Raw genomic sequence first — 26063 nt, forward strand, 5'->3', positions numbered from 1 at the left:
CAGACGGCTATGGAAACTCAGTCGTTGAGTATATTCAAGACAGAGATCAACCGATTTTTAGATATTAAAGATCTCAAGGGATATGGGGACATTACGGGAAAATGGCATTGAGGTAGAAGATCAGCCATGATTTAGCTGAATGGCAGAGCAGGATGGCCTTCTCCTGCTTCCATTTCCTATGTTCCACCTCTTATTCCCAATTAACAACACACATACAATTTTCTTTTGCCCTTTACATCAGCAACAATCACCATTCTCCTCTCACTTGGCAGCCTTTGCACAATCATCAACTGCTCTCAGGAATCCTTTTTTTATTTATTTTATTTTTATTTAGAGATACAGCACTGAAACAGGCCCTTCGGCCCACCAAGTCTGTGCCGACCAACAACCACCCATTTATACTAACCCTACAGTAATCCCATATTCCCTACCACCTACCTACACTGGGGGCAATTTACAATGGCCAATTTACCTATCAACCTGCAAGGCTGTGGGAGGAAACCAGAGCACCTGGCGAAAACCCACGTGGTCACAGGGAGAACTTGCAAACTCCGCACAGGCAGTACCCAGAATCGAACCCAGGTCCCTGGAGCTGTGAGGCTGCAGTGCTAACCACTGCGCCGCTGTGCCGCTTCCTCACTTCACTCTTCAGCCACTTGATTCTTATTCAATACACGCTTATCCTGCGTGCATATTACCTCTTCGCCCTCTCAGCATATGCTTTTACACAGCCACTCTGCTTAATTTGCATATGTAGAAGCTTTAAGTGATTAAACAGGATCATCCCTTCTAGATGCAGACAATCCCTTGACCAGAAAACCAAAATAAACAATGAAAGAATTAAAAAGAATTTCGAGAGAAGCCAAAAAAGTCTCTTTTATTATGGAAGATGGTATACTCAATAAAAAATTAATTGAATCCCAAAATTTAATTAACAGGAAATGCAAAGGAAATGAATAAGGAGTTTAAGTTAGGACAGGAAGCGAATCCTGGGAAGCACAATAGAAGCTTTCTACAGGGAATAACAACCTGTAGCTGTAACACACGGCATTAAGTATGACAACTGAGCAGAGTGGCTGTATAAAGCCACCCTTTACTGATGATGGGAAGCAGTAGAAGAAAGAAAAGCAGGGAAAATAAAAGCTGTTACAAGCAATATTTTTCAAAGTGGCTCTTGAAAGAAAAACTAACTCAATTATTAACACCATCTGGTCTAAATATTTACTTTCTCATAAAAATTCCTTAGAGGCATCCACTGCCAATATAATAAACCCCAAAATTGGAACTGGACAACACTGACTCTCAAAAAGCAGCAGTGAAGGAAACTTCGTCACTCAATCAGCAATACTGTTCATTTGAATAGATAAAAGGGAAATTTGGAATTCCTAAATCACAATTTTTCCAGCACTTGCAAATAGGACAGCACTTAAGAGCATTTGAGCCCTAAACAGATTAAACCCAGCAGATCAGATTTCAAGGAATGGATTCAGACCACAAAGGACAGGAAGAAGCAGGTCTTCTAACTTTTGCATTCCTCATTATCAAAAAGCGTCCAGAACAAAAATATTTTTTAAGGTAGCTTGGGAAAAGGAGTTAGATTACTAGCACAGCAGATGTCCAACAGAATGGACAAGAAGCTCTGACCCAATCTAAAATAGTCCAAGTAGCTTTCCTTCATAAAACAACAGAAATGACACTGATAATTCCTGGTGGTGAACCACATTAATATATATATTGAGGACATGGTTCCAGTGAAGGGTACACTCGAAAATATTCCAGTATGTGGGATCTAGTATGGAAGATAATGAAGCAGAATCTCTAGCTTTCAAATGAATGAGTTGGATTTCTGGGTCAGTTTCACAATCTGAGTGAGAAAACATAAAACAGAAGCAATAACAGCAGAATGTAAGGGTTCCCATAGAGGTTATCCCAAGGAGACACACTTCAATTCAGTATGGAACGTCACTGTAAAGATAAAGGGCTTCCAAAACAAAAACAGAGGTCAAATGATATGATTATAGTCAGTGGAAAATAAAAAATCCAATAAAAATGTTAATTGAAAACTTTTTTTCTCTGCATTTTCTTTTTTACTCCTCTTCTGAAGGTGACGACTTGTGCTGAGAGTTATGATTTTGTGGATATTAAGAAGTTTCCAGTGCCTAATACAAATATATATCCTTTTTGTGTGAGGCTTCAACTGTTGCTAGGCAATTCAATTATTGATGTGGAGGGTTGGAGAAAGGGAAAAGGATGATCCTCATCAACTTTGATTCTGTCACCATATGTGCACAATCTAGAAAGGGTCACAAAACAGTCATTGACAGAAGAGATCTCTGGTTAATCTTTGTCCTCTCTAGCCCTGGGACACAGAAGCCAACTGCAATACCCCACCACTGACTGAAAATAGGAAACAACGTGCCTTGGATTATAACTGCGATCTTCCCGTTCTCAAGCTCAATGAGATACTACATAGCACATTTACAAACGGAACCACAAAAAATAATTTCTATCATTATTTTTCTGTTTTTTCTTTCACACCTGTTGTGGCCTGTGTACAACACACCTGCCAACTCATTTTTGATTTAAAAACAGCTGCTTTGTCAATGCCATTTGGAAGAACAAGCCCAGCTCCATATGGTTAAAGAGTTTGCATCCATGTCAGTCTTGTTGACCACAAATATGATTGAAAACGATTTCGCAGTGTTGACAGTTCTGATACTGTTGCAGTGGCATTATAATGGCTTGAATGTTGCCTGTAGAGGATGCAAATAGATCAACTTTTATGCTGACTTGTAATCTGCTTCAGCTCATTTGAATATTCATAGCTTCCCATGCAGCTGTGCCCTTTTGGAGGGGCTATTTCCAACAGGGGAACTAGAAACTCTCACCCAGGCCCAGATCAAAAGAATGTACACGCTTCTCTCTACAGACAGGCACAACTTATTACACCATCCTTTATCAAGCTTCAAAAGTCATTTTCAGAGATTTTTCAGCATTGGCCAAGGCTGTGGAGGGTCATGGGGGAGAAGAGGCAGGGTTAAATGAAGGGGAAGGAAATCTAATGAGGAAGCATAAAACAGAAGTTAAGGAGTAACATAGCACCCAACCCCATTTGATGATGACTATTTAGGCAGGCAGTTTAAGTGAGCATGAGGAGGGTTGCTCAATTTGGGACTTCAGGGCACTGCCCAGAGGCCAACAATGCACCATGTCTGGAGCAGGTGGTTAGCAACCTCAACACCATGTATATTACCTGCAGGACCTGGGAGCAGATGCAGAAAAAAAAATGGCGGGCTTAAAGGAATTTGGAAACGAATGGTTGACACAAAGATTGCTTTCTGCAACATGTTTCACAAGTACTCCTCACCCACACAAAGCCCTCACACAGCCTTGCAGCTTATTCTTTGCATCTCCTGTATACCCTTACCTTAGGAGATGCAATGTAGAATCATAAACCTTACTATGCTCACATCTTTCTAGACTTTAACACCTCAAATCCTTTTAGAACAATCAAGCCAGAGAAGTATAAGGTAATGCATCTGGGGAGGGCAAACAAAGCAAGGGAATACACAATAAACAGGAGGATATTTAGAGGGGTAGAGGAAGTGAGAGACCTTGGAGTGTATGTCCACAGGTCGCTGAAGGTGGCAGGACAGGTAGATAAAGTGGTGAAGAAAGCATATGGAATGCTTTCCTTTATTGGCTGAGGTATAGAATACAAAAGCAAGAATGTATAAAACTGGTTAGGCCACAGAAAGGACATAATTGCTCTGGAGAGAGTACAGAGGAGATTTACAAGAATGTTGCCAGGACTGGAAAATTGCAGCTATGAGGAAAGATTGGATCGGCTAGGGTTGTTTTCCCTAGAACAGAGGAGGCTGAGGGATGGCTTAATTGGGGTGTACAAAATTATGAGGGGCCTAGATACAGTAGACAAGAAGGACCTGTTTCCCCTAGCGGAGGGGTCAATTACAAGGGGGTACAGATTTAAGGTGATTGGTAGAAGGATTAGAGGGGACAGGAGGAAAAACCTTTTCACCCTGAGTGTGGTGGGTGTCTGGAATTCACTATCCGGATCGGTGGTGGAGGAAGAAACCCTCAACTCATTTAAGAGGTACCTGGACCTGGACCTGCACCTGAAGTGCTGTAACCTGCAAGGCTGTGGACCAGGTGCTTGGACGGTGGGATTAGAATGGGCGGCTGGATTTTTCAGCCAGCGCAGACACGATGGGCTGGATGGCCTCTTTCTGTGCCGTACCTTTTCTATGGTTCTATGATACAGAGTTTGGCATCCCTGTTACATGCAGGTTGTGTGCATGTCTATCACTGCATCTATGCTCCTTTAGCTTCCAAACACAACATGCTGTGGGTGCAACAACATCTACCATAAGGCCACAAATCCAACATGCAGAAAGGTCTCAATGGTCAAACGTAATTGCCAAAGGCATTTCTCTGCTGACGTGCAAGGAACTCTGATGCAGTCTGTGGACCCACCTACATCGGTGCCCATCTTAGGTAATGATAGACCTCCTTGTAATGAATCCTCTGGAAATCCTTGTAGTTTTCTAGCGCTTAGGATAAAAGGAATTTCAAAAGGTGTTTCCATGCTATCCAGATGGGACTGCAATCGATCTTAGGAAAACTGCTTCCTCAGCACTGTCCAAGCGCAAAACCCTAAGCACTATGCTTTAAGTTCAAATTGTGCTCAAGGCATCTTCCCCAGTTCTGCTCTCCACCTCAGCCTGGTGTGTGCCTGCACCAATGGCACACTTCAATGGAATTTCAGGTCCTACCTTTATAATATGTACTACGCATTATCTCGAGCATGTGGTCAAATATAAACTATTTAGCTTAAATTGTTTTTCCCCAAGTGATAGCTCTGAGAGCTACCAGTTGAAATTATTCACAAACAGCATCAATAAAATTACATTAAAAATGTAAAGAAAGAAATAACTTGCATTTATCCAAACATCATTCAAGTCCTCAGTACATCCATCCCAAAATACTTCACAGTCAATGAAGCACTTTTAAAATGTAGTCACTGTTATTATGTAGACAGTGAAGTAGACAATGAAGTAGACAATTTGTGCAAAGCAAGGTCTCAGAAACAGCAATGAGATAATTGAGTGGATAATCTGTTTTTGGCTATGTTGTTGAGGGGTTAAAGATGACAAGGGAAAGTTCCCTGCTCTTCTTTGAATCGTATCATAGGAGCTTTTACACTACCTGAACAGGAAAATGGGATCTAGCTTTAATGTCTCAACGAACAAATGACACCTCCACCAATGTGGAACTTCCTCAATACTGCATCGATGTGTCAAACGAAGTTACATACTTTGATTCTGTAGCAGGGCTTGAATCTTCAATTTTCTAGCTCTCGAAGCTCGAGCTTCACTCTCATGGCATTTGAAAGAATGGCTTTTGAGCTCCAATGAACGTTACACTTGTCTTAAATATTGAGAAGACTGAAGCCATTGTCTTCGATCCCCTCTCCAAATTCCACTCCCTAGTTCCCAACTCCATCCCTCTCCCTGCAACTGCATGAGACTAAACCTGACCATTTACAACTTTGGTGTCATATTTGACCCCGAGATGAGCTTCCGACCACATATCCACGCCATCACTAAGACCACCCATTTCTACCTTCGCCCCTGCCTCAGTTCATCTGCTGTTATAACCCTCATTCGTGCCTTCATTACCTCTAGACTTGACTATTCCAAATCACTCCTGGTTGGCCTCCCATATTCTACCATCTGTAAATTTGAGGTCATCCTAAACTCTGCTGCCTGTGTCTTTATATTTATTTATTTAGAGATACAGCACTGAAACAGGCCCTTCGGCCCACCGAGTCTGTGCCGACCAACAACCACCCATTTATACTAACCCTACAGTAATCCCATATGCCCTACCACCTACCTACACTAGGGGCAATTTTTTAAAACAGCAAATTTACCTATCACATGCAAGTCTTTTGGCGGTGGGAGGAAACCGGAGCACCCGGAGGAAACCCACGCAGACACAGAGAGAACTTGCAAACTCCACACAGGCAGTACCCAGAATTGAACCCGGATCCCTGGAGTTGTGAGGCTGCGGTGCTAACCACTGCGCCGCCCTATAATCATACCAAGTCCTGATCACATGTTCACTCCTGTGCTCGCTGACCTAAATTGGCTCCCAGTCAAGTTAGGCCTCGATTTTAAAATGCTCATCCTTGTTTTCAAATCCCTCCATGGCCTCGCACCTCCATATTTCTGTAGCCTCCTCCAGCCCCACAACCCTCTGAGATAACTGCGCTCATCTAATTCTGGCCTCTTGAGCATCCCTGATTTTAACTGCTCCACCATTGGTGATTGTGTCTTGAGCTGCCGAGGAATTCCCTTCCTAAATCTCTCCACTTTTCTACCTCTCTTACTTCCTTTAAAGACATTTTATAACACCCTCTTTGACCAAGCTTTTGTCCATCTGTTCTAATATTGTGATACGTGGCTTAGTATTTAATTTTGCTTTCTGATGCTCCTGTAAAATCGCCTTGGAATATTTTATTACATTAAAAGTTCTATATAAATACAAGTTGTTGTTGTTCAGAAACCGAGAGACCTGCTGTGCATTTCTAACAATTTAATTGTACCATTTCATCACTATTCCATTTGTATCAGCTTGTCAAGATGCCTCACCTCCACATTCTGAAACATTACGTGCACCAGTTGACCTTTGGCTCCCTTGGTTCTCAGAGTTTGGGCAGGGCTCACACGAAAGCTGTCCTTCTTCATCCTGATATGTGCCACTAGGACATAAAATGCACTTCTCCTGTTCGCCATCATAGTACGTGCCGACACTACAACTAACTAACAACAGAAATCAGAAGGAGCAGTCACTATATAGATGGAAGAGAATACATTTTTCAGAATTGACAAGATAATCTTCGCACTTTGTACTGACTTGTTGAAAAACATAAAAATTGCTTTTTATGGAGCTATGTAAAAAATGCTGAAAGATAACTAAAGCAGACTGCGAGACACCAATAAATGTAATTGCAAACAGATTTAAATCTGCTTCGTGTAAAATGTCAAAAGCACATCTGACCTTTCATGTTGATTTTGAATTTGCTTTTATCTTAATGTAGCATTAACGCTTATGTTATTACATGGCGAATGCTTGTATTACAGTGATATGCTTCTATGATTTAATTTGTATGAGTTGTGCATGAACTACTAACATTTGGCATAGGCTTAGATTATAACAGATAATATCTTATTTTAAATAATCAAACGATTAATTATCCCAGCTACACTGTGATGTGAATTGTTTACAGCACATTGTGGAACCCAGGTTCTTCCTGATGCTATTTATACTTAATTTTTATAGATTTATTTTCAAGTAGCCTGAACTGGTAATATTTTTAGTACTCCAAAGACTATACAATGAAAACATGTGGCAATGCCTACCCAAGGGATCCTGCAAACTTCAATGCAAAGATATCAAATGCAATACATATTTTTCACAACATTTTTTGATGTGGGAAACTTTTGATCTAAGACATTCAACTGCATTTATATGTTGCTCCTCAGCAGAAAGAAAAACTTATGTTTTGACTTTTCTTTTTATAAGTGACATGCTCACTTTTCCTCATTGTCTTATATGCCCTGGAATATCAGTATTGCAAATGCATCTCATGGCATGTTGTTATATTAATTGTATTCTAAAGAAAATAAATTGTTAAATCTCCTTCTTTGGCCTCCTTATCTCGAGAGACAATGGGTAAGCGCCTGGAGGTGGTCAGTGGCATGTGGAGCATTTGTAGTTCTACATTTAGTATGTATGCCCTTTTTGCATGGCTCCCAAAGACAGTGTTGGAAAATATTACTCTTCTATTTTGTAGACCCAAGTGGCCTTTTTATTAAAAGAATTATTTAAAGATTTTGCAAAGTATTTATTATAAACAAATGCATCCCTAAGATAATGCATAGTCCTATAAATATATCTGGGTGTACTTCCGTCTAACCATTCAGATTAGTTAGCAAAGGAATGCAGTCCAATGGGTCATCTTGTGATGATGTGAATCAGAGTGTGGAATACTATAGTTGAATTGGATTTGATTTTTTTTCTCCTCTTGCCGCATTTCTAATACAAAAACACTCTGAACGTGACATCATTAAGGTTACTGAACTTCAATTTGATTCCACATAATAAATACAATTGAGCTGGTACAGTACATTGATGTTTACGTGCTAAGCTGTGCTACAAAGTAACATGATGTGAAATCACACCCACAAATACCCATGTACCGAGTTCCTGTGATCTTTGACAAATTGACAACCAAGAGACACCAATCATACTCAGCACTTCTTCACAAGGGTGAAGGAAAGGAAGGAAAACTAAAGGGTGAGAAACACTGGATGATTTTTGTGCAATTCATAGTTGTTGACTCATGTGACATTGGTGAAAGCCAAGGAGGAGGTTATCCGTGTGAAAAAACAACAAATGGGGCTAAAAAGGACATTTATAATTTATGTTTCTACTTTTTTTGTTTAACAAGTGGCATGTTCACTTTTCCTCATTGTCTATCTTCTATGCCCTGGAATATCAGTGTTGCAAATTTGCATTTCCTTTTATTAATTGTATTCTAAAGAAAATAGATTATTAAATCATCCAGAATAACAAACAGCAATAATCAATTTTGCACATCATTGACCTTGCGTGATACCAGTTGATTTAATGCTCTTCCCAGCCAATGTGGTTGCTGTGAAATGGTATGGCCAAAATAATTAGCTTGTGCTGTTGATGTTATGAGTTTGGTGTAAAACCGGCATCAGTATTGGTATAAATTCAGTACCATATTATTTTTTCCTTCGTTCTTTTTCTGAAAATGTTCTTCCTTTGCCACTTTTCCTCCCCTAAAAGTGTTTATAGAGGCAACAAGTACTCTCCAGTGTCTCACTTAAGTAAACTTTATGTGTTAGCAGGCTGGTCAACCTGCCTTTTTGGCCAGTAAACCATGTGTGAGCTTCATTCTTTTGCATTAATATGTAGTAATGTCGTGGAAACCAGTGCATGGAAATCAATGTGCAATTCCTCAATTTTTGCACAGAAATTCAGTTTGTCCACAGAGAACTGGCTGGACTGACGGAAAGTTAATGTTGAAAGAGGGATCAAGTATTTGGAATATATACTATCAACTTTTGGTTTGCAAGAGTTACATTTTTCAATACTTTTTGGGCACTTTTGTTTGAGACTTTTGTCCCTGATTTTTAAGGGAATGAAAAATCTGAATATTATAACTCCAAGGGGTATTACTCTCCTGTGTTATTTGGAAGAGGAAGAAAAATATGAAAGGAGAGATGTGCAGTTGGCTCATCTGTACTAGAACCATGAAATTATATTTTATGCCCTTCTAAGAGGTTTGACATCTCATCTGCAAGACAGCAACTCCAAGAGTGCGGCACTCCATCAGTGCTGCATTGCAACGTCAGCCTAGATTATGTGCTCAAGTCCCTGAAGTGAGGCTTGAACCCATGACCTTCAATAGACAGGGTACTATCACTGAGCCAAGGTTGACAATTATCCATCCTTACACATCCATACCCACACAGCTGCCCACATGGACCCTGGCGCACCTACCTCTCTGTCCAATCCTTCAGTATATTGAAGCTGAACAAATCAGACTTCTGAAGACTGAAACCCAGGGCCTCCATGTCAGCAGTGTGAGCATTCACAAAAGATTCTTCCATTATGTAAAGGACCTGCTTCTCTCTAAGCTCTCATTCAGATGTCACTGGACTTCATGCATTTGAACTAGGTAATAATGCATGTCGGCCGACATTGGACTCCTACATAGCCATTGGCAAATCTTACATAATTTTTGACACCATCTCTAATATTACTAATATAGCATCCTTCTTTTAAATGCTGGCCCCATGAAATCCAAATTTCCATGCTCTGCAGGTTGCGAATTGACTTTCTGACCACTTTCTTCTTGGTCCTCCATTGCCAGAAGCATATGCTTCAGATAACAAAATTACTGAGGAACATGATGTTCATGCGCCATTGGCAAATATTTATATTTTGCATTGCTGGTACTCAGAAATTAACCTCCTACCAAAGAGAATTTGGATGCCTCTGACAGCACTTTGGTTACTTTACAGGGCTGCCTTCAACAGTGCTCCTATCATTGGAGGCAACTTGTAAAATAAATAGAATATTATAGCCTGGTTCAGACCCCTGAACTGTGCTGAAAAAGAATTTCTAATCAGTCCAGACCTTTTCAAAATTATACAGTTTACCTTCTTATTATTCCTTCTAGATAACCACAATAATTTCCCCCTGTTCTAGTTCCTCAAACAGCTGTTTGTTAACATTTATCCATGTTATATAAAAACAAAATCTACTTGGCACAATTAAGGATTACAAAAATAATTAACAAAGAATATTTTCTCCCTTTTTGAGCACTTTGGCCTGTCCATCTGATGATATAGCCATATGCTGTGGCATCACACTGAATAGGGGATGAATCAAATCAAAGAGGTCATGGTCTCACATTTTACCACTTTCTTAATAGGAATCACACCTAGACGTGTCAAGGAAAATCACAAACAACTGATTCAGATTATTGCACACAGTGTCATCAGAGTCAGCCCATCAGAACAGTTCACACGCTGAGGGCATGCTGTGTAACCATGTGTACAATGCATCAATCACAAACTAGCATGAATGCAGAAGCATGAGATTTTAACATGGGCAATAAAAAGAATATATATCACATTTAACCTTCATTTCCAACTAATTACAAGACTGGAAGGCTTTCGAGAGTACAGGAATTCTCAATGAACAGCCACCACTATATTTAGAATAAATGCTGACATGATCGCTATTTGATTCAATGATTAAATCCAAATAGACTGATCACAACTTGAAATTAATTATGTATAATAATGATTGGCATATTATTACATTTAATGTTTGCAAAATTAAGTACTTAAAATATAAATGTTTTTGCATAAACCACAATCTTTTAAAGGAATGGGCCATTGCATTGGTTTATGTATTAAATGTATGCACACATCTGTATTTTATGGAATTGAACCAACATTGGAAGCCCTCTGTAGTCTATTATCACAGTTCTTCATTCATAGATAAACAAACATGGATGAAAAAACAAGCATACCAAAAGCTACTGGAGACAATTTCTTCCACATTATTAGTACCTTGGGAAAAAGCTGCTACCACTCCCGAGGCTTGTAAAACAAACCTAAGCTCTCAGATGTTGTAAAGCTAAATATCAATCAACCTGATCGAAAACATATCCAAAGTAAAGTTGTTTTAAATTCAGTTCCTGATGGGTTGGCACACACTGTCTGATAAATCAGTTACTCGTAGAATGGTTACAGGACAGAAGGAGGCCATTCAGTCCATTGTGTCTATATCGGCTCCAGGAACATAGGAAATAGGAGCAGTAGGCCATTCGGCCCCTTGAGCCTGCTCCGCCATTCTTATACCCCAAAGCCATTTTCCCGCAGTATCCCCATATCCCTTGATATCTTTAAAATCTTGAAATTTATCTTTCTGTCTAGAATATACTCGATGACTGAGCCTCCTTAGCCCTTTTGGGAAGGGAATTCCAAAGATTCACCACACTCTAAATGAAGAAATTCCTCCTCATCTCGGTCCTAAATGGCCTACTTCTTATTCTGAGACCGTGTCCACTGGTTCTTGATCCCCCAGCCAGGGGAAACTTGCATCAGCCTTGTAAGAATTTTGTAAGCTTCAATGAGATCACCTCTCATTCTTCCAAACTCTACAGAATACAGGCCCAGTCTCCTCAATCTCTTCTTATAGGGCAATCCCGCCATCCCAGGGATCAGTCTGGTGAACCTTTGTTGCACTCCCTCGAGGGTAAGTATATCCTTCCTTAGGTAAGGAGACCAAATCTGTACACAATAGTCCAGAGTGGTCTCACCAAGGCTCTCTGCAATAGCAAATCAGCTAATCCCATCCCCGTCCTTTCCCCATAGCCCTGCACATTTGCAAACTTGTAGCATAATATCCAAATAAAAATTAATTTCTTAAAACTGAATTGTTGTATCTTTTGATTCTTTCTAGAATTACCGTGGTGATTGTCAATATCTGTCAATATCTTAAACCATAATAAATGCAAACCACTTGGTAATTATAGATTAAAACAGATGATGGAGCCTAATAATAGTATCTCAGCTCATCAACGTGTTAGTCTTTTGCAACATACTCCAAAGTGCATAACTGCATATGTAACATATACAAATGTAGTGATTTCTTCTTTTCTCTGTCTTTTCCCCTTTTAGCAGAGTGCTATTGGGGGACAGCTGGAGTTTGTGATCAAATTATAAGCTGGCAAAACAATGACATTATATCACATGACAGCAATGAACTTATTGTAAAACTTCAATATCATAAGTAGACCAACTGATGTGTTATATCCTGTAAACTATTACACTTATCACTATAACACTCAATTTGGTGCCAAAGTATTGCAATTTTATATTAAAAGTCCTAGAGGCCATGAAAATATCTGAGTGATATAACATCACTTACACTAATAATGAATTTATAAGTGGCTACATAGCTTTCAGCACCACAGCAGAAAACATCTTCCTGTATCACTAGGTCTTAACAAGAATAAAAAGTATACATCAAGAAAACACTGCAGAGACCACCACCTTCTTTCATATATCAAAAAAATGTGGTATAAAGTCTCGATACGTTTGGAATGCTGCATCTCTCACTGCCCCATCCCCTGCCCTCCCCATGATGGCTCAGTGTGTAACAGCATCACCCACATTACACACAGGTCAGAGATGTCCCAAGTATGATCCTTGATCTGTGCTGAGTTAGCTGATCTCAGCCAGAATTTCAGTGTCCCCAAAATAGAGATGGAAGAAAAAAAATTAGCCAGAGTTCTTTTTCTGGATCTCAATGTGACTCACGGCCTTCAGGAGTAAAGAGGAAAAAATATAGAATCATAGAATGGTTACAGCACAGAAGGAGGCCATTATGCCCATCATGTCCATGCTGGCTCTCTGCAAGAGCACTCAGCTGGTCCCAATCCCCTGCCCTTTCCCTGTGGCTCTGCAAATCTTTTCTCCTCAAACAATTATCCAATTCCCTTTTGAAAGTCACGCTTGAATCTGCCTCCACCACACTCTCAGGCAGTGCATTCCTAACCACTTGCTGCGTAAAATAGCTTTTCCTCATGTTGCCTTTGGCTCTTTTGCCATATACCCTAAATCGGTGTCCTCTGACTCTCGATCCTTCCGCCAATGGAAACAATTTCTCTCTATCTACTTTGTCCAGACCACTCATGATTTTGAACACCTCTATCAAACTTCCTTTCAATCTTCTCTTCTCTAAGGAGAACAGCCTCAGTTTCTCCAAACTATCCATGCAACTGAAATCCTCATCCCTGCAACCATTCTCGTGAATCTTTTCTGCACCCTCTCTAATACCTTCATATCCTTCCTAAAGTGTGGTGCCCAGAATTGGACACAATACTCCAGTTGAGGTCAAACCATTATAAAGATTCACCATAACTTCCTTGCTTTAGTATTCGATGGAAAATAAAATAAATAAAAATGATATTCAGCATGCAAAAAGTTAAATGTGCATAGCTCACCCAATGGCAACACTGAATTTGTTGCAAATTTGAACTACTTTTTGGTGCAATATGTGGGAAGGGGGAGGGTGATTTTAACCCATTCCACCTGTCAGCAGCAGGACAGCAACGCAGTTAAAAGCATGAAAACTTACTCCTGCAGGTCTCACTCAATTACTTCCCACACACATTTTTACGTGACCGAGGCAGCAACCAGAAGCAGGCAGGTCTCATGAATACTTGCAAAGGGTCCATGATGTCATTTTTAACCCAATTTTAACTGACTCAAAACCCATTCATTTTCATCAAATCGGGACCTAATCAGTTTCAGAGGACCATTGGTAGCACTATTTAGAGGATACTCGGGTGCAGATGCTCAGACCATGGAGCTCAGAGCACTAATGTTTTTTTGGATTTTCGATGGATTTTTGAGCTTGGAGATTGCTTGTTTCTGATTTTTTTTTTTGTTTTACTCACCCTGACTCTGCACACATTTGATCATGGGTGCCTTTCTTTCTTCTCTGTTTTGGATGGAGCAGCAACAGCAACAGCTTCAACAACCACGTGGAATAGCCAGTGAGCCTGTTAGAAGACACCAGGCATGGTGGACTGCTCGTAGAAGATCTTACCCAACCCACAGGCTCTGTAGGCCAAGAGTATTTTGGATTTCTGTGAGGAACAAGACCTGCTGCCTGCTGGGCCAGGTGGCCATCCTTAGTCAGTGGTTGTGAAAGTCATGAACATATTTACATTTTTTGCTTCAGGTTCCCTCCAGGTTCCCCTTCAGGAGGCATCCCGGCAATTCCCTGTCTGCATTGCACAACCGCATTAAGCAGGTCATCAATGTCCTATTTGTCAGGGACAACTAATGGTGAGGGAACGGCTGTGTTGACATCCTGAGAGGGGGCATCATACGATGCTCCCATGGGGCAGTGGCTCATCACTCCCACTGATCTGCAGGAGAGTGCAGGAGATAAGTGATGCCTTGACAGCTGTTTTCCATGTGGCCCACCAAACTCTTCAAGGTGGAACATGCATTGGAGCCCAGAGTCTGAGTGGCAGCTAATTGAGCTTCCATCAAAGCTACAAAAGCTGGTCAGACAGGTTTCTGGTGTGAGGGCCACGCTGCCGCATCCTTGAAGGTGGCCACACACTCCAAGGTAGACTGCAGAGTGATGATACCATTCGACAGAACACCACCCAAGCTGGAAGTGGACTCCTCCATACTTGCAGTCATAGTGTGGAAACACGCAGGCAGATCTTCTAATTCCTTGTATATTCGCTTGTGTGACACATGTATTTTTCATCTTATTGCTGGGCTCCTGAAGTCCACATCACTGTCCTGTTCAGCAGAGTTGGGAGACAACCTTGCCCTTCGGTGAGCTGTCTCCTGGACTGTCCCTGCCACCACTGCCTGCTCCTGTTCATTCATGTACATTGCTTTATTAAGTGCAGACCCCTCTAACTCACTGACTAGCTTAGGCAGGATGCAAATCTCTGTGCTGGTGCTTGAGGGACTTGGGCACAGAAATATTCTTGTCCTCAGAGGTGTATTCTTCAGAGTCTTTCTGCAGAGAAGGACCTAAAGGAAAGAGAAATGGGACAAAAGTTATCGTAGCACTGATGGGCTGGACAGTCATAGACATCAGGCTTCACAATGCAGGTTAAAGTTGTCAAGGTGTGTAAATGTGCAATTTTTTGAAGGGGTACAAGTAATAGACAGACAGCCCGTCTGCTAACTTCGCCATCTCCAATGTGCATCACTCTTGAATGGCCACTGATTTCCACAGATTTGTGCTCCATCTGGATGAGGGTCATAATGATAAATGGTTCCCCCCAGTCCTATTCCTCACCTTTGTATTATGCCTGCAGCAAGAGATGACGAGAGTTAGCGATTGGCTACTGAAAAGGAAAGTAAACATGCATGGGGTTTCTGCATGTAGTGCATATACTAAGAGGGAGAAGTAGCAAGGTACAAGATGAGGCTATGTTGAATGGAAAGCAAATGGCTGGAGTTTGAAATAAGGATGGAGTTATGAGAGAGGTTCCTGGTTCTATAATTGCTGCCATGTCAGAACAAAATGCTATTAGTGGCTGTTGTGAAGGTAACATGCAAGATGTGAGTGTTTGGAATGAGCAGTAGAGGTGCCCTTGTGATTGGTGATGAAGGATACAATGCAGGAGAGGGAATTATTCAGCTGTTGCTATGAGTAGAAATGTTTCTAGGTGTTACTAAGAGAGATAAAGAAACAGAAAGTTGTACTCATCTTGCTACTCCTGTCAGGTCACTGATACATTTCCTACATTGAATCCAGGTCCTGGGAGTGATTCTCCTAGAAATGACCATCTCTGTCACATCTCTTCGAGCCTGGTGTATGTAGGTTTTAAGAATCTTCTTTCCACAACTGGGAAACAGACAAACCTCCTTGATTTCACCTCTTGCACTAAGACTTCCAGGGAGACATCAGAGAGCATTGCATCCAAATTATCTACTTTCCACACATTTAATACAAGTTCCTGTTCAAAACTCAAAAGAAGTATGGTGAAATGGTATTATTATAGAGTCTGCATTAGCATGCTGTACAACATCCGTAATTTCCTCAGCTAGTCTTATTGCTGAACAGATTTTCTACTTATTGGTATGAAGAGGTAGAACAGTACATTAAGAATACTGAAAATCTGCAACAACAACAAAAACTTTGGTGGGATTTAATTCAAACATTCAAAATTATTTTCTGAAAATACTAAAATGTAAATTTTCAAAAATTACTGCAACCTCTACCTGTGCACAACACAATGTGCTTAGTGACCTTTAAATTTGCTCTTTTTAAGCCAGTATAACATCGCTAGCCAAAAATTAAAACATTCACTTTTCACCAACTGTAAAAATACTGGTCAAAATAACAGTGAGGCGAATGGCATTCACCATGATTTACGCGCAAATTTACTGCAACTTCAGACAAGCGGCAATTCTGTGGTTAAGCTTAATACTTCCAAAAACTGCTGTCTGAGTTGCATCACTTCACCGTTAGCTTCATGAATACGGCACCTCATCATTTACCTCACAATTGAAATGCATTGAATATCATGAAGTTGCTGCATTTGTGTGGTAGATATGAACGGAACTCGCTACAGAAAAGTAAATCTTCTCCATTCCAGGCAAAGTATCCTTTAACAATGTGTTAAGTATCAATTACTGCCAAACAACCCTGTTGGCACTGAAAATTAACTATTACAAGTATGGAGCCTCATTCTTTCAGATTTTAATTATTGTTGGATATTTTAAAAATTAATGATTATTTTTTATTTTATTTTTCCTTTCTGCGTCCTCTCTCTCTTCATTCCATCTTGTTTATTTCTCAATCTTCAATTTGATTAGGAGATACCCTGTTGCTTGCCCTGTTCACTCAGGTCCCAGATGCCCTGTTTCCCTTGCTGCGCAGTTATAAGCTCACACCCTCAGCAACTTGCCATGCAAAAAATTTAAAAATCTAAATGTGCAAGGGCAAATCTAAGCAACAGCAGATGCTGTTAGATGCCCTGCTTTGGCAAAATGTGGCTCATCAAATCTCGTCTATAACACAAAGACAACTTTGTGTATGCAATTAATAAATATAAGCAGTGTGGTAAAAGGTTGTATGAGCTTCAAATAAAAAAATTGCATAAATTTTCCATGCATAAGTCAAAGTTGATTAAAACAGTAAATATACATAAAGACAGAATATAAAAGTCAAAATAACCATAATTCCGAGCATTGTTTGGTTTAGTGATAGTGATAATGCTTCAATATTTCAAAAAGCTACTTCAGTTATATTATGAATCTTAGATCATGGTTTCCCTCCTCTGTGCTGACCATGAATTTCAAACCTTTTTAATGAATGGACAAAAAATTGTGAAGTCGCAAGTGCGGAAGCAGAAAGACCAGACCCTCGAGTTTTGTACCCACCACATCTGTTGTTCTGAAGAATCTGACCAGTTCCACATGGTTCCTGTAAATCCACTGTTTTTACTCTTTTCTTAGCAACCTCATAGTCCGCTCCAGCTACGTGCAGGTAGAACTGTTCCCTGTTGATTGATTTCCTCAATGTTCTTGTTGTTTTTCGAAGCCTTTTCTCAGTCTTTCTTCGTATGCATCCAAAATCACAGGTTTCTACAAGAATTCAACAGAGCCAATCATACAATTACATGAAATAATATCAGTCTACTAGACAGAATCTCTGAGAACCTCGAGAGGAAGCACCAATTCACCACTATACCGCTGACTATGTAAACATGCTTTACTTCCATCACTAAGTCATTCAAAATACAAGTTATAAGTACAGACCAACCAGCACCATAGAAATCAGTTTTACACAACATGGAAATGGAGATGTTTCCTTCAGATGTATGAAGCCAAGTTAATGGTCCTCATCTAAATTTTTTTTAATATTGTGCCCAAATTAATATTGCACATATGAAACCTTTATTTAGCCAGGCAAGATCAATTGTTAAATGAATGTTAGTTTTTTTTGCTTTCAGCTGCTTCCAAGTTGAAGGCCACATCCCTTCCAACCAAAAATCATTGACTTCTAAAAACAGGAGATACTTTTGTTAAGAACAGATAACAGGGAAGAGAGATGAGAGAAAATAAACAATGATCACAGGAAGAAATATGTAAATTCACCTTCTGAATTCTTCAAACCAACCTGTCACCTCCTCTGGTTTCATTTCAACCTCAAATATAGCAGAAATGGTTGATCCCTCACTTGTCATTGCCTTGTGATTCCAATCGTCATGACTTTTCTTGGAGGAGCTGCACTTCACATTTACAAAGTTCAGCTGACAGTTCTTTGAACTAGGAAAATTAGGCTTTTCTGTGTGTTGACATAAACACAAATGAACCTGATTAGTAACTGGAAAGGGCTTTAATTTATTATCTGATCCATACTTAAGCAAGGTGGATTGGTTTGGAGGAAGTGTAAATGAATTGCCTGTGATGGATATATGCTGCTAGCACATTTAGGTAGGTATTTAAAAATACCCATTGTATTTTTTTGGGGTACATTTGTAGCTCAGTAATCATCATCAGTTTACAGGAGCATTTCGATATAATTTTCTTTAATCTTGCACAGTGGAGCCGGAGAGGTGAGGAGATAGTACACTGAATATAACTGGGTTATAGATTATAATACAAATAGGTACTGACAGCTGCTGGGTTTGGTTCCGCTCAAGAGTACCAGTCACCTTCCAGTACCTTGCCAAGCTGCCTTTCTTCATGTATGAGCCCAGACAGTTGGTGTTGACAAGTTATCTGCCCTCAGGGTAAATTAGCCAAGCCTGAGCCTGTACTCACCTAGTGTCTACATACAGAAGAGATCACTGGGTGAGCAAAACAATCAGCTAGTTTTTTCCCCCTCCCTACATGAGGAAGACTGAAGCCAGTTGCTGTGCCCCAGTTTACCCAGAGATCACCTAACTCAGCACAACCCTGGAACTTTCTTTCCTGTATGGCTGTTAACTGAGGCATCAAGAAAGTTAAGGGACATGTTAATTAATTTGCTGTTCTGCTATTATCTGAGTAATCTATACAGCTAAATATGTGAAAATTGAATGTATTTGGTTTTGAGTGAAGTGAGTTTTAATTTGATGGACGATTAGTGAAGGCAATGATGAAAGACATGGCATGGTTAATTTCACTTCATGAGTAAACAGCTGCATAGAGCAGAATAACACCACAAATGATCCAAGCTTTAATTATTTTTTGACTCACTTTGTCAATTGTGCAGATGGAGCAGTAATACTCTGAACAATTATTTTCTGGTTTGATCTTTAAGAAAGGCTGAGCTAGCAGCCTAAGTGACTCACATTCCTTAGAAATGCAGCTATATACCTGAAGAGACCTGCTTTAGACTCCGTTTAAGCTTCTCTTTGATTCGTCTTAACTCACATCTTCCTGTGTTGATTTTAAAAGTTGCTGTTGTCTTTACTGTTAGCAGGTTTGTAGCATTGAACCCTGGAAAGAAAAAGGGCAACATTCCTTAAACAGGTAAGTACTGACAGAAATTTTAGTATACAGCAGACTGCAACAGGAGCTCCAGGTGTGCACCAAATAGTGAATAATGACTTCATGCTTAAAGAACTCATTTTATAAAGTGTTTGCTTGCACTGGAATTCAAAGGTTTTATACTTATTCACACTGTTTCATTGTGAGAATATTCAAACAACTAAATAGCTAATTGAGGCAATTAATGGCCTGGAATTTGAGTAGAAATAATGATGAGGCAATAAATATTCATCATTATTGAGCAGTAAATCGAACAGCACTTCTGGCATGCACACGAGTAGTTAAGTGCAGATTTCAGGAAGTTGTTGCCCGAGTTGCCCTGCTCCTTCAAAAGCTTCAGTATAACAATATCTCACCAAAAGACTCGGCATTCACATACACATACCTGGAAGGTGTGAATTTGGGGCTCCTTTAGACTAGATACCCACTAAACACACCAGAAAAAGTTAAGACTTTTTCATTCAAGTGTAAGTGAATTTTTAACAACTGCCAAACAACCTCTCTGGCACTGAAAATTAATTTTTATAAGTGTGGAGTTTCATTCCTTCAGATTTTAATTATTGTTGAAATGTTTTTAAATTAAAAAGTTAAAATAAAAACTTAATTTATTAACATTTTCCTTCTTTCTTGTTTATCTTTCTCTTAATCCCATCTTTCTTACCCTCTCTATTTCACTATCTGTGCATAATTTACATGATTGAATTAAATATTCGAATTTATTGGCTGGAATTTTACGCCGCCCCAGTGACGTGGGAGCGGCGTAAAATTGAGCAAAAGGCTCAGAGAGGCCTACCCGCCCCAATTCCGGCTCAGACCAAGTTTACGGAGGTCCGGCGAGGGGGGCGGGGGGTGGGAAACGGCCCACCTGCCCGCGGCCAATCGACCCTTAAATGGCCACTTAACGGCCCTCACCCGCCTCCACGGGTATTTTACCCGTGGCAAGCGGGTGTGCCGGGGATGTGAAAGGCCACCCAGCTATAGCTGCCGGCCTTTCTGCACCCCGGGGTGGCGGGGGGGGGGGAAGGAAGTCGGGCACAGGGTGCCCGATTGAGGGCCACCCCCACCTCCCAACCCAGCCCTGGGATCCAAGACGCCCCCCTCTCCCCAAACGACCACCCTAGCCTCATCAGGGCATGACCAATTCCCCTGGTGAGGCAACCCAAACTTACCTTCAGTCCCGGCTCCTTGGTATCCTCCTCGGTCGGCTGAGCTGCAGTCCCAGCAGTGGCCACCGCTCCCGGGCGGTAGTCCCGCCTCGGGCCAATTAAAGCCTGGGGACCCATAAAATACAGGACGGATCCCCAGGCTGGGCGGAAGCAGGTTCGCCACCGGCATTTACGTCGGAGTCCAGCTCCTGTCTGCCCACTGTAAAATTTCGGCCACTATTTCTGGTTTAGACTGCATGTCACAGTAAGTATTGCTCAATCTGGTTGGCTAAGGAGAAATACAGTTGCTTGCTAAAATCTGGAATGCTAGAATCTATTATTAGGGACGAGATAACAGGGCACTTAGAAAATGATAATATGATTATGCAGAGTCAAAATGGATTTATAAAAGGAAAATCATGTTTGACAAATCTGGAAGAGTTTTTTGAGGATCTAACTCGTAAGATGGATAAGGGGGAACCTATGGATATCTTGTGTTCGGATTTTCAAAAAAGCATTCAATAATATGGCACATAAGAGGTTAATATATAAAATTAGGACAAGAAATTGGGGATAATATATTAGCATGGATTGAGGATTGTCTAATGTACAGAAAACAGAGAGTAGGAATAAACAGGACATCTTGGGGTTGGCAAGCTGTAACTAATGGGGTACCGCACGGATCAGTACATCGGCCTCAGCCATTTACAATCTATATTAATGACTTAGATGAGGCGACTGTGTATAATGTATCCAAGTTTGTTGACAATACAAAGTTAGGTGGGAAGGTAAAAAGTGAGGAGGATGCAAAGAAGCTGCAGAGGGATATAGACAGTTTGGGTGAGTGGGCAGAAACATGGCAGATGGAATACGATGTGGTGAAGTGTGAAGTTGACCAATTTGGTAGGACAAATGAAAAAGGCAGAATTTTTTTGAATGGTGAAAGACTGGGAAATGTTTTCATTCAGAGAGACCTTGGTGACCTTATACATGAATCACAGAAAGTTAACAGGCAGGTACAGCAAGCAATTAGGAAGACAAGAGCTTTTGTTACAGAGGGATTGGAGTATACGAGTTACAATGTCTTCCTACAAGTGAGTCCAGATCTGGAGTACTGTGTGCAGTTTTGGTCTTGTACCTAAGGAAGGACATACTTGCCTTAGAGGGAGTGCAACGAAGGTTCACTAGACTGATTCTGGAGATGAGGGAATGTCCTATGAGGAGAGAGATTGAATAGACTACTAATTGAAATATATATATTCTTATGCAGCTTTACAGGGTAGATACCAAGCAAATGGCTAGCATTTTATGTCAGTGGCAGGAGACGACCTCGCTTTGGAGGTCAGCGGGACCCAGGGCCGCATTTTGCCAGTGGCAGCCAATTAAGTGGCTGCTGCCGGGGCTGCCATCCTTATTAAGGATGGCGGCATGCCCCAACAGCTGCCAGTGCAATCAGAGGGCTGGCAGCTTGGCATGCTCATCAGCACTACTACTAGCAGTGGCCATGCTGGGGCTACACCTGCAGGATGAGGGCACATCGATGGCCATGCCAGTCAGTCAGGTAAGTGGGGTCTGGGGAGGGCCTCAGTAGTGGAGGGCAGACAGTGTTGCTGCCACAGGGGTGGCCACTGCTGTCAGGGGGCCCCTCCATGTGCCAAAGAGTGCCCGAAAAGGAGGACCCCCACAACATTGGAGCATACCGGGAGTCTGCCAGGTTTCGCTGAACGGTCTCCCCATGTGGTAGAGAGTCCCCCAAAAGCTGGTAAAATTCCAGTGGAGGCAGTAAGAGGCCCTTAATTGGCCACTTAAGTGGCTCAATTGGGCTTTGGGTGGGTGGGCTGTATGTCACCTTTCCCACCAGTGGCAAAATGACATGGCAGCAGGATCGGCACAGTACCAGATGCCTTCCTGCACTACTTTGCCAGCCTTCCCGCCTCCCAGCTTGTCCCCAAAGGGTTAGTAAAATCAGGCCCAATGTTTCCCTTGGCTGGGGAATCTAGAAAATGGGGTCGCCATCTCAGAATAAGGGTTTAGCCATTTAGAACTGGGATGAGGAGAATTTCTTCACTCAAAATGTTGTGAATCTTTGAAATTCTCTACCCCCAGAGAGCTCTACAGTTCAACAGATTTTTGGATACTATGCGAATTATGAGATATGGGGATAATACAGGAGGTGGAGTTGAGATAGAAGATCAGCCATGATAATGTTGAATGGCGGAGCAGCCTCGATGGGCAAAATGGCCTACTCCAGCTCCCGTTTCTTATGTTCTTATCCTGTTCACACAGATCCCAGATCCCCTACAGAGAGCGCCGCACTGTTTTGGATTTCCAATCACAACAAGTCACTGTGTGAAAGTCTGTGGGCAAGTGTAAGTGCAGTGAATGCCTAGCGCCATTCATTTGTTGCTGACCTTAAAATCCAGACCAATGTGTTATGCCCTATCCCTGATTTGTGCTGAATTATCTAATTTCAGACTGGGCTTCCACGGGCTGCTACAATTAACCATAGAGTGCCTCAGCTAGGAGTGGGCTCCAGCTCCTGGCCACTGTACACTGGAAAGTGTGCACATTCAGATGCTGGTTGAGGCATGACAGGATCAGACCTTGCTCTGATAACCCCCTGGTCAAACAACCTGCCAACACTCATTGCCTAGGTTCACTTGAAGAATGCGGTATTTAAGAGAGATACCAGAGGCAGCCAGCAATTTATAATTGAAACGCATCTGTGCAAATTATCCTTTGGCGGTATTTTATATCAAAGATTTGTGTTTGTAGATAAAAGAAGAGAGGAAACAAAAAGAGTCAACCAAAGAACAAGCACAGATTTCTAAATGCAATGTTTATTGGAGCTACAAAAAAGTAAAAGATTACATTTTGCAATTAAAGTTTGAAGATTAGGAACAATTTTCTTCAATGTGACAAATGTAATTTTGCCACTTAAGCAATGGTATGTTGTGTAAATCTCTGCATTTATATTGAGCATTCATGAAGGATTATAATTAAGTGACCGCCCCTAATGTTCAAAGTGAATGTATCTGTTTTTCGTGACAATCTGATATTCTTTAACTTTGTTGTCTGAAGACATTTCTGCTGGTTTGCATTTTCTTTCTGAATTGCAAAGAAATCAGTTTTCTCTGTCATCTCAAGGGCAAATTAATCATTAGCACGTGACAGCTGGGGTCATGTTAGGCATTAATAAAATGCAAGTGACTTAAGATATTAGCTGTTCAGCCTTTTGATTAGTCAGCCTCGCATCTGAGCTGCAACGGTCACAATTCAGAAATGAAGGTTTGAGACCTGAATTGGTGCTATATGTCGAGTGAAGCTCATACAGACGCGCGTATTTGTCGAAGGAGACTTTTATTTGATTAGCACTGCAATGCCAATACTGTCAGTTGGTTGTTCTACAAAACAGCTGTTTAACAAGTCACAATTCCCAAATTTTACAGGTCTCACTGATATTTAAATCTCTGATCATTGCACGGCTGTGCATTAGTGCTGATATTTTACTTTCCATGATATAAATACAATAGTGACATCCAATATGTCAGTCTTCGCCACGTCTGGATAATTGGGACTCCAGATTTGGCTAATTGCATTTTCAATTAGAAAATAATTAGCAACAGATGCCGTCATTGTGCATGTGATCTCACTGCTCATTCAAAGAATATGCGCATGTAAAGTTTAACCTTATTGTACGTTTGCTGTTAAAATACTATGATGAAAAGCCAAGTGTGTAACTGTTTTTTAATCACCGTGTGCGCGCTTCACTTCCTTGGTTACTGCCTGTTGCCATCTGCTAAAATAGTGTACGACGCAGGAGAAAACGTCAGACTTGTGCAGCAGGAAACACCAGCAACATTGTATGGAGAGGGGATCAATCAGAATATCTACTTCTGGCAAGCAGAGGAACGAAGAAGCGCAGCCCCCACAGGGCACGTCATGGCAACGAACATACAGCATTGAACTCCGTTCTGGCTGGAGAGCAGATGTACTAAGTCTTGATGTGCGAGCCAACTTGTCAGCAATTACTCTGATGAAGTTGAAGTATCGCTCGCAACTGCCAGACCAAAAACTTAGAAGCTGCACTAAGGTGTGATGATAAACTCATGCCAGAATTATGAACATTGGTGAAAGAGAAAGACTGCAAAGTTTCACACCAAATTGTAGTAGATGTTAAAGTGAATAATAGGTAAAGTACTTTTACCTGTATTGTGTGAATGGCATTTTATACTACTACTATTACTCTGCAATTACTATTACTCTCTCACTCTCCAATTAAAATTGATTAAAAGATGGTCAACAAAGATGGTTGATATCTATATTGAAAATATAAAAAAATAAAAAAATGTGCATTTCATTCAATGAACATCATTTTCCTGTGGCTGTCAACTGACTGAATAGTAAAATATTTATTAATCTATTACTAATTTTAAGTCACTTCAAAAAGTAGGATCAAGTTAATACAGACTAGCAGATCTCCCACACCATTGCTCCTGGATAGTCTGAGGCACAATTGTGATATTTAGCTGCTGAGTTAGTGCTGCATTTAATCCTGATTTCCCCCTTTACAACCACTGCTCAAGTAGTCCCTGAGGGGAAGTGATCTAAATGGGTGCACCATGTTATTGTAGCTGTTTGTAAACTCTGTGGGTCAATATCCGTACAATACCACAGTGGTGATGTTACTGGACTAATGATCCAGGATATGAGTTGAAATCTCACCATGGCAGCTAGGGGATTTAAGTTCAGTTAGTTAAATAAATCTGGAATAAAAAGCTAGTATCAGTAATGGTGGCCATGAAACTACCAGATTGTCCTAAAAACCCATCTGGTTTACTGAAGGAAATCTGCTGTCCTTACCTGGTCTGGCCTATATATGACTCTAGAACCATAGCAATGTGGGTGACTCTGATCCTCTGAAAAGACTTAGCAAGCCACAGTTGCATCAAACCATGACTAAAAGGCACAGTAAGCATAAAATTGGATGGACCACCTGCAACAAACTAGGTGCAGGACACAATGAAGGCATACCCAGCCTAATTAAACCTGCAAAGACCTCCTTACTAACATCTGTGGACTTGTGCCAAAATTGGGAGAACAGTACCACAGACCAGTAAAGCCTGACACAGTCATACTCACAGAATCATACCTTCCAGCAAACGTCCCAGACTCCTCCATCACCATCCCTGGGTAGGTCCTGTCCACCAGCAGTGACAGCACAGTGGAGTACAAGGGCAAGGACCTCTTGCTG

General features: G+C 41.0%; 1 protein-coding gene across 1 annotated transcript in view; it reads right to left on the minus strand.

The window, feature by feature from the left end:
• scube2 (signal peptide, CUB domain, EGF-like 2) overlaps nt 1-26063 on the minus strand; it is a 177750-nt gene that overhangs the window by 27459 nt on the left and 124228 nt on the right. Inside the window, exons 12-13 of the mRNA XM_068046883.1 lie at nt 17568-17771; nt 6675-6845 (exon numbers count right to left, since the gene is read on the minus strand). Coding sequence (XP_067902984.1) covers nt 6675-6845; nt 17568-17771 — 375 coding nt within the window. The remainder of the gene's footprint in view (nt 1-6674; nt 6846-17567; nt 17772-26063) is intronic.

Source organism: Heterodontus francisci, chromosome 14, assembly GCF_036365525.1.
Source record: "Heterodontus francisci isolate sHetFra1 chromosome 14, sHetFra1.hap1, whole genome shotgun sequence".
NCBI classification, from domain to species: Eukaryota; Metazoa; Chordata; class Chondrichthyes; order Heterodontiformes; family Heterodontidae; genus Heterodontus; species Heterodontus francisci.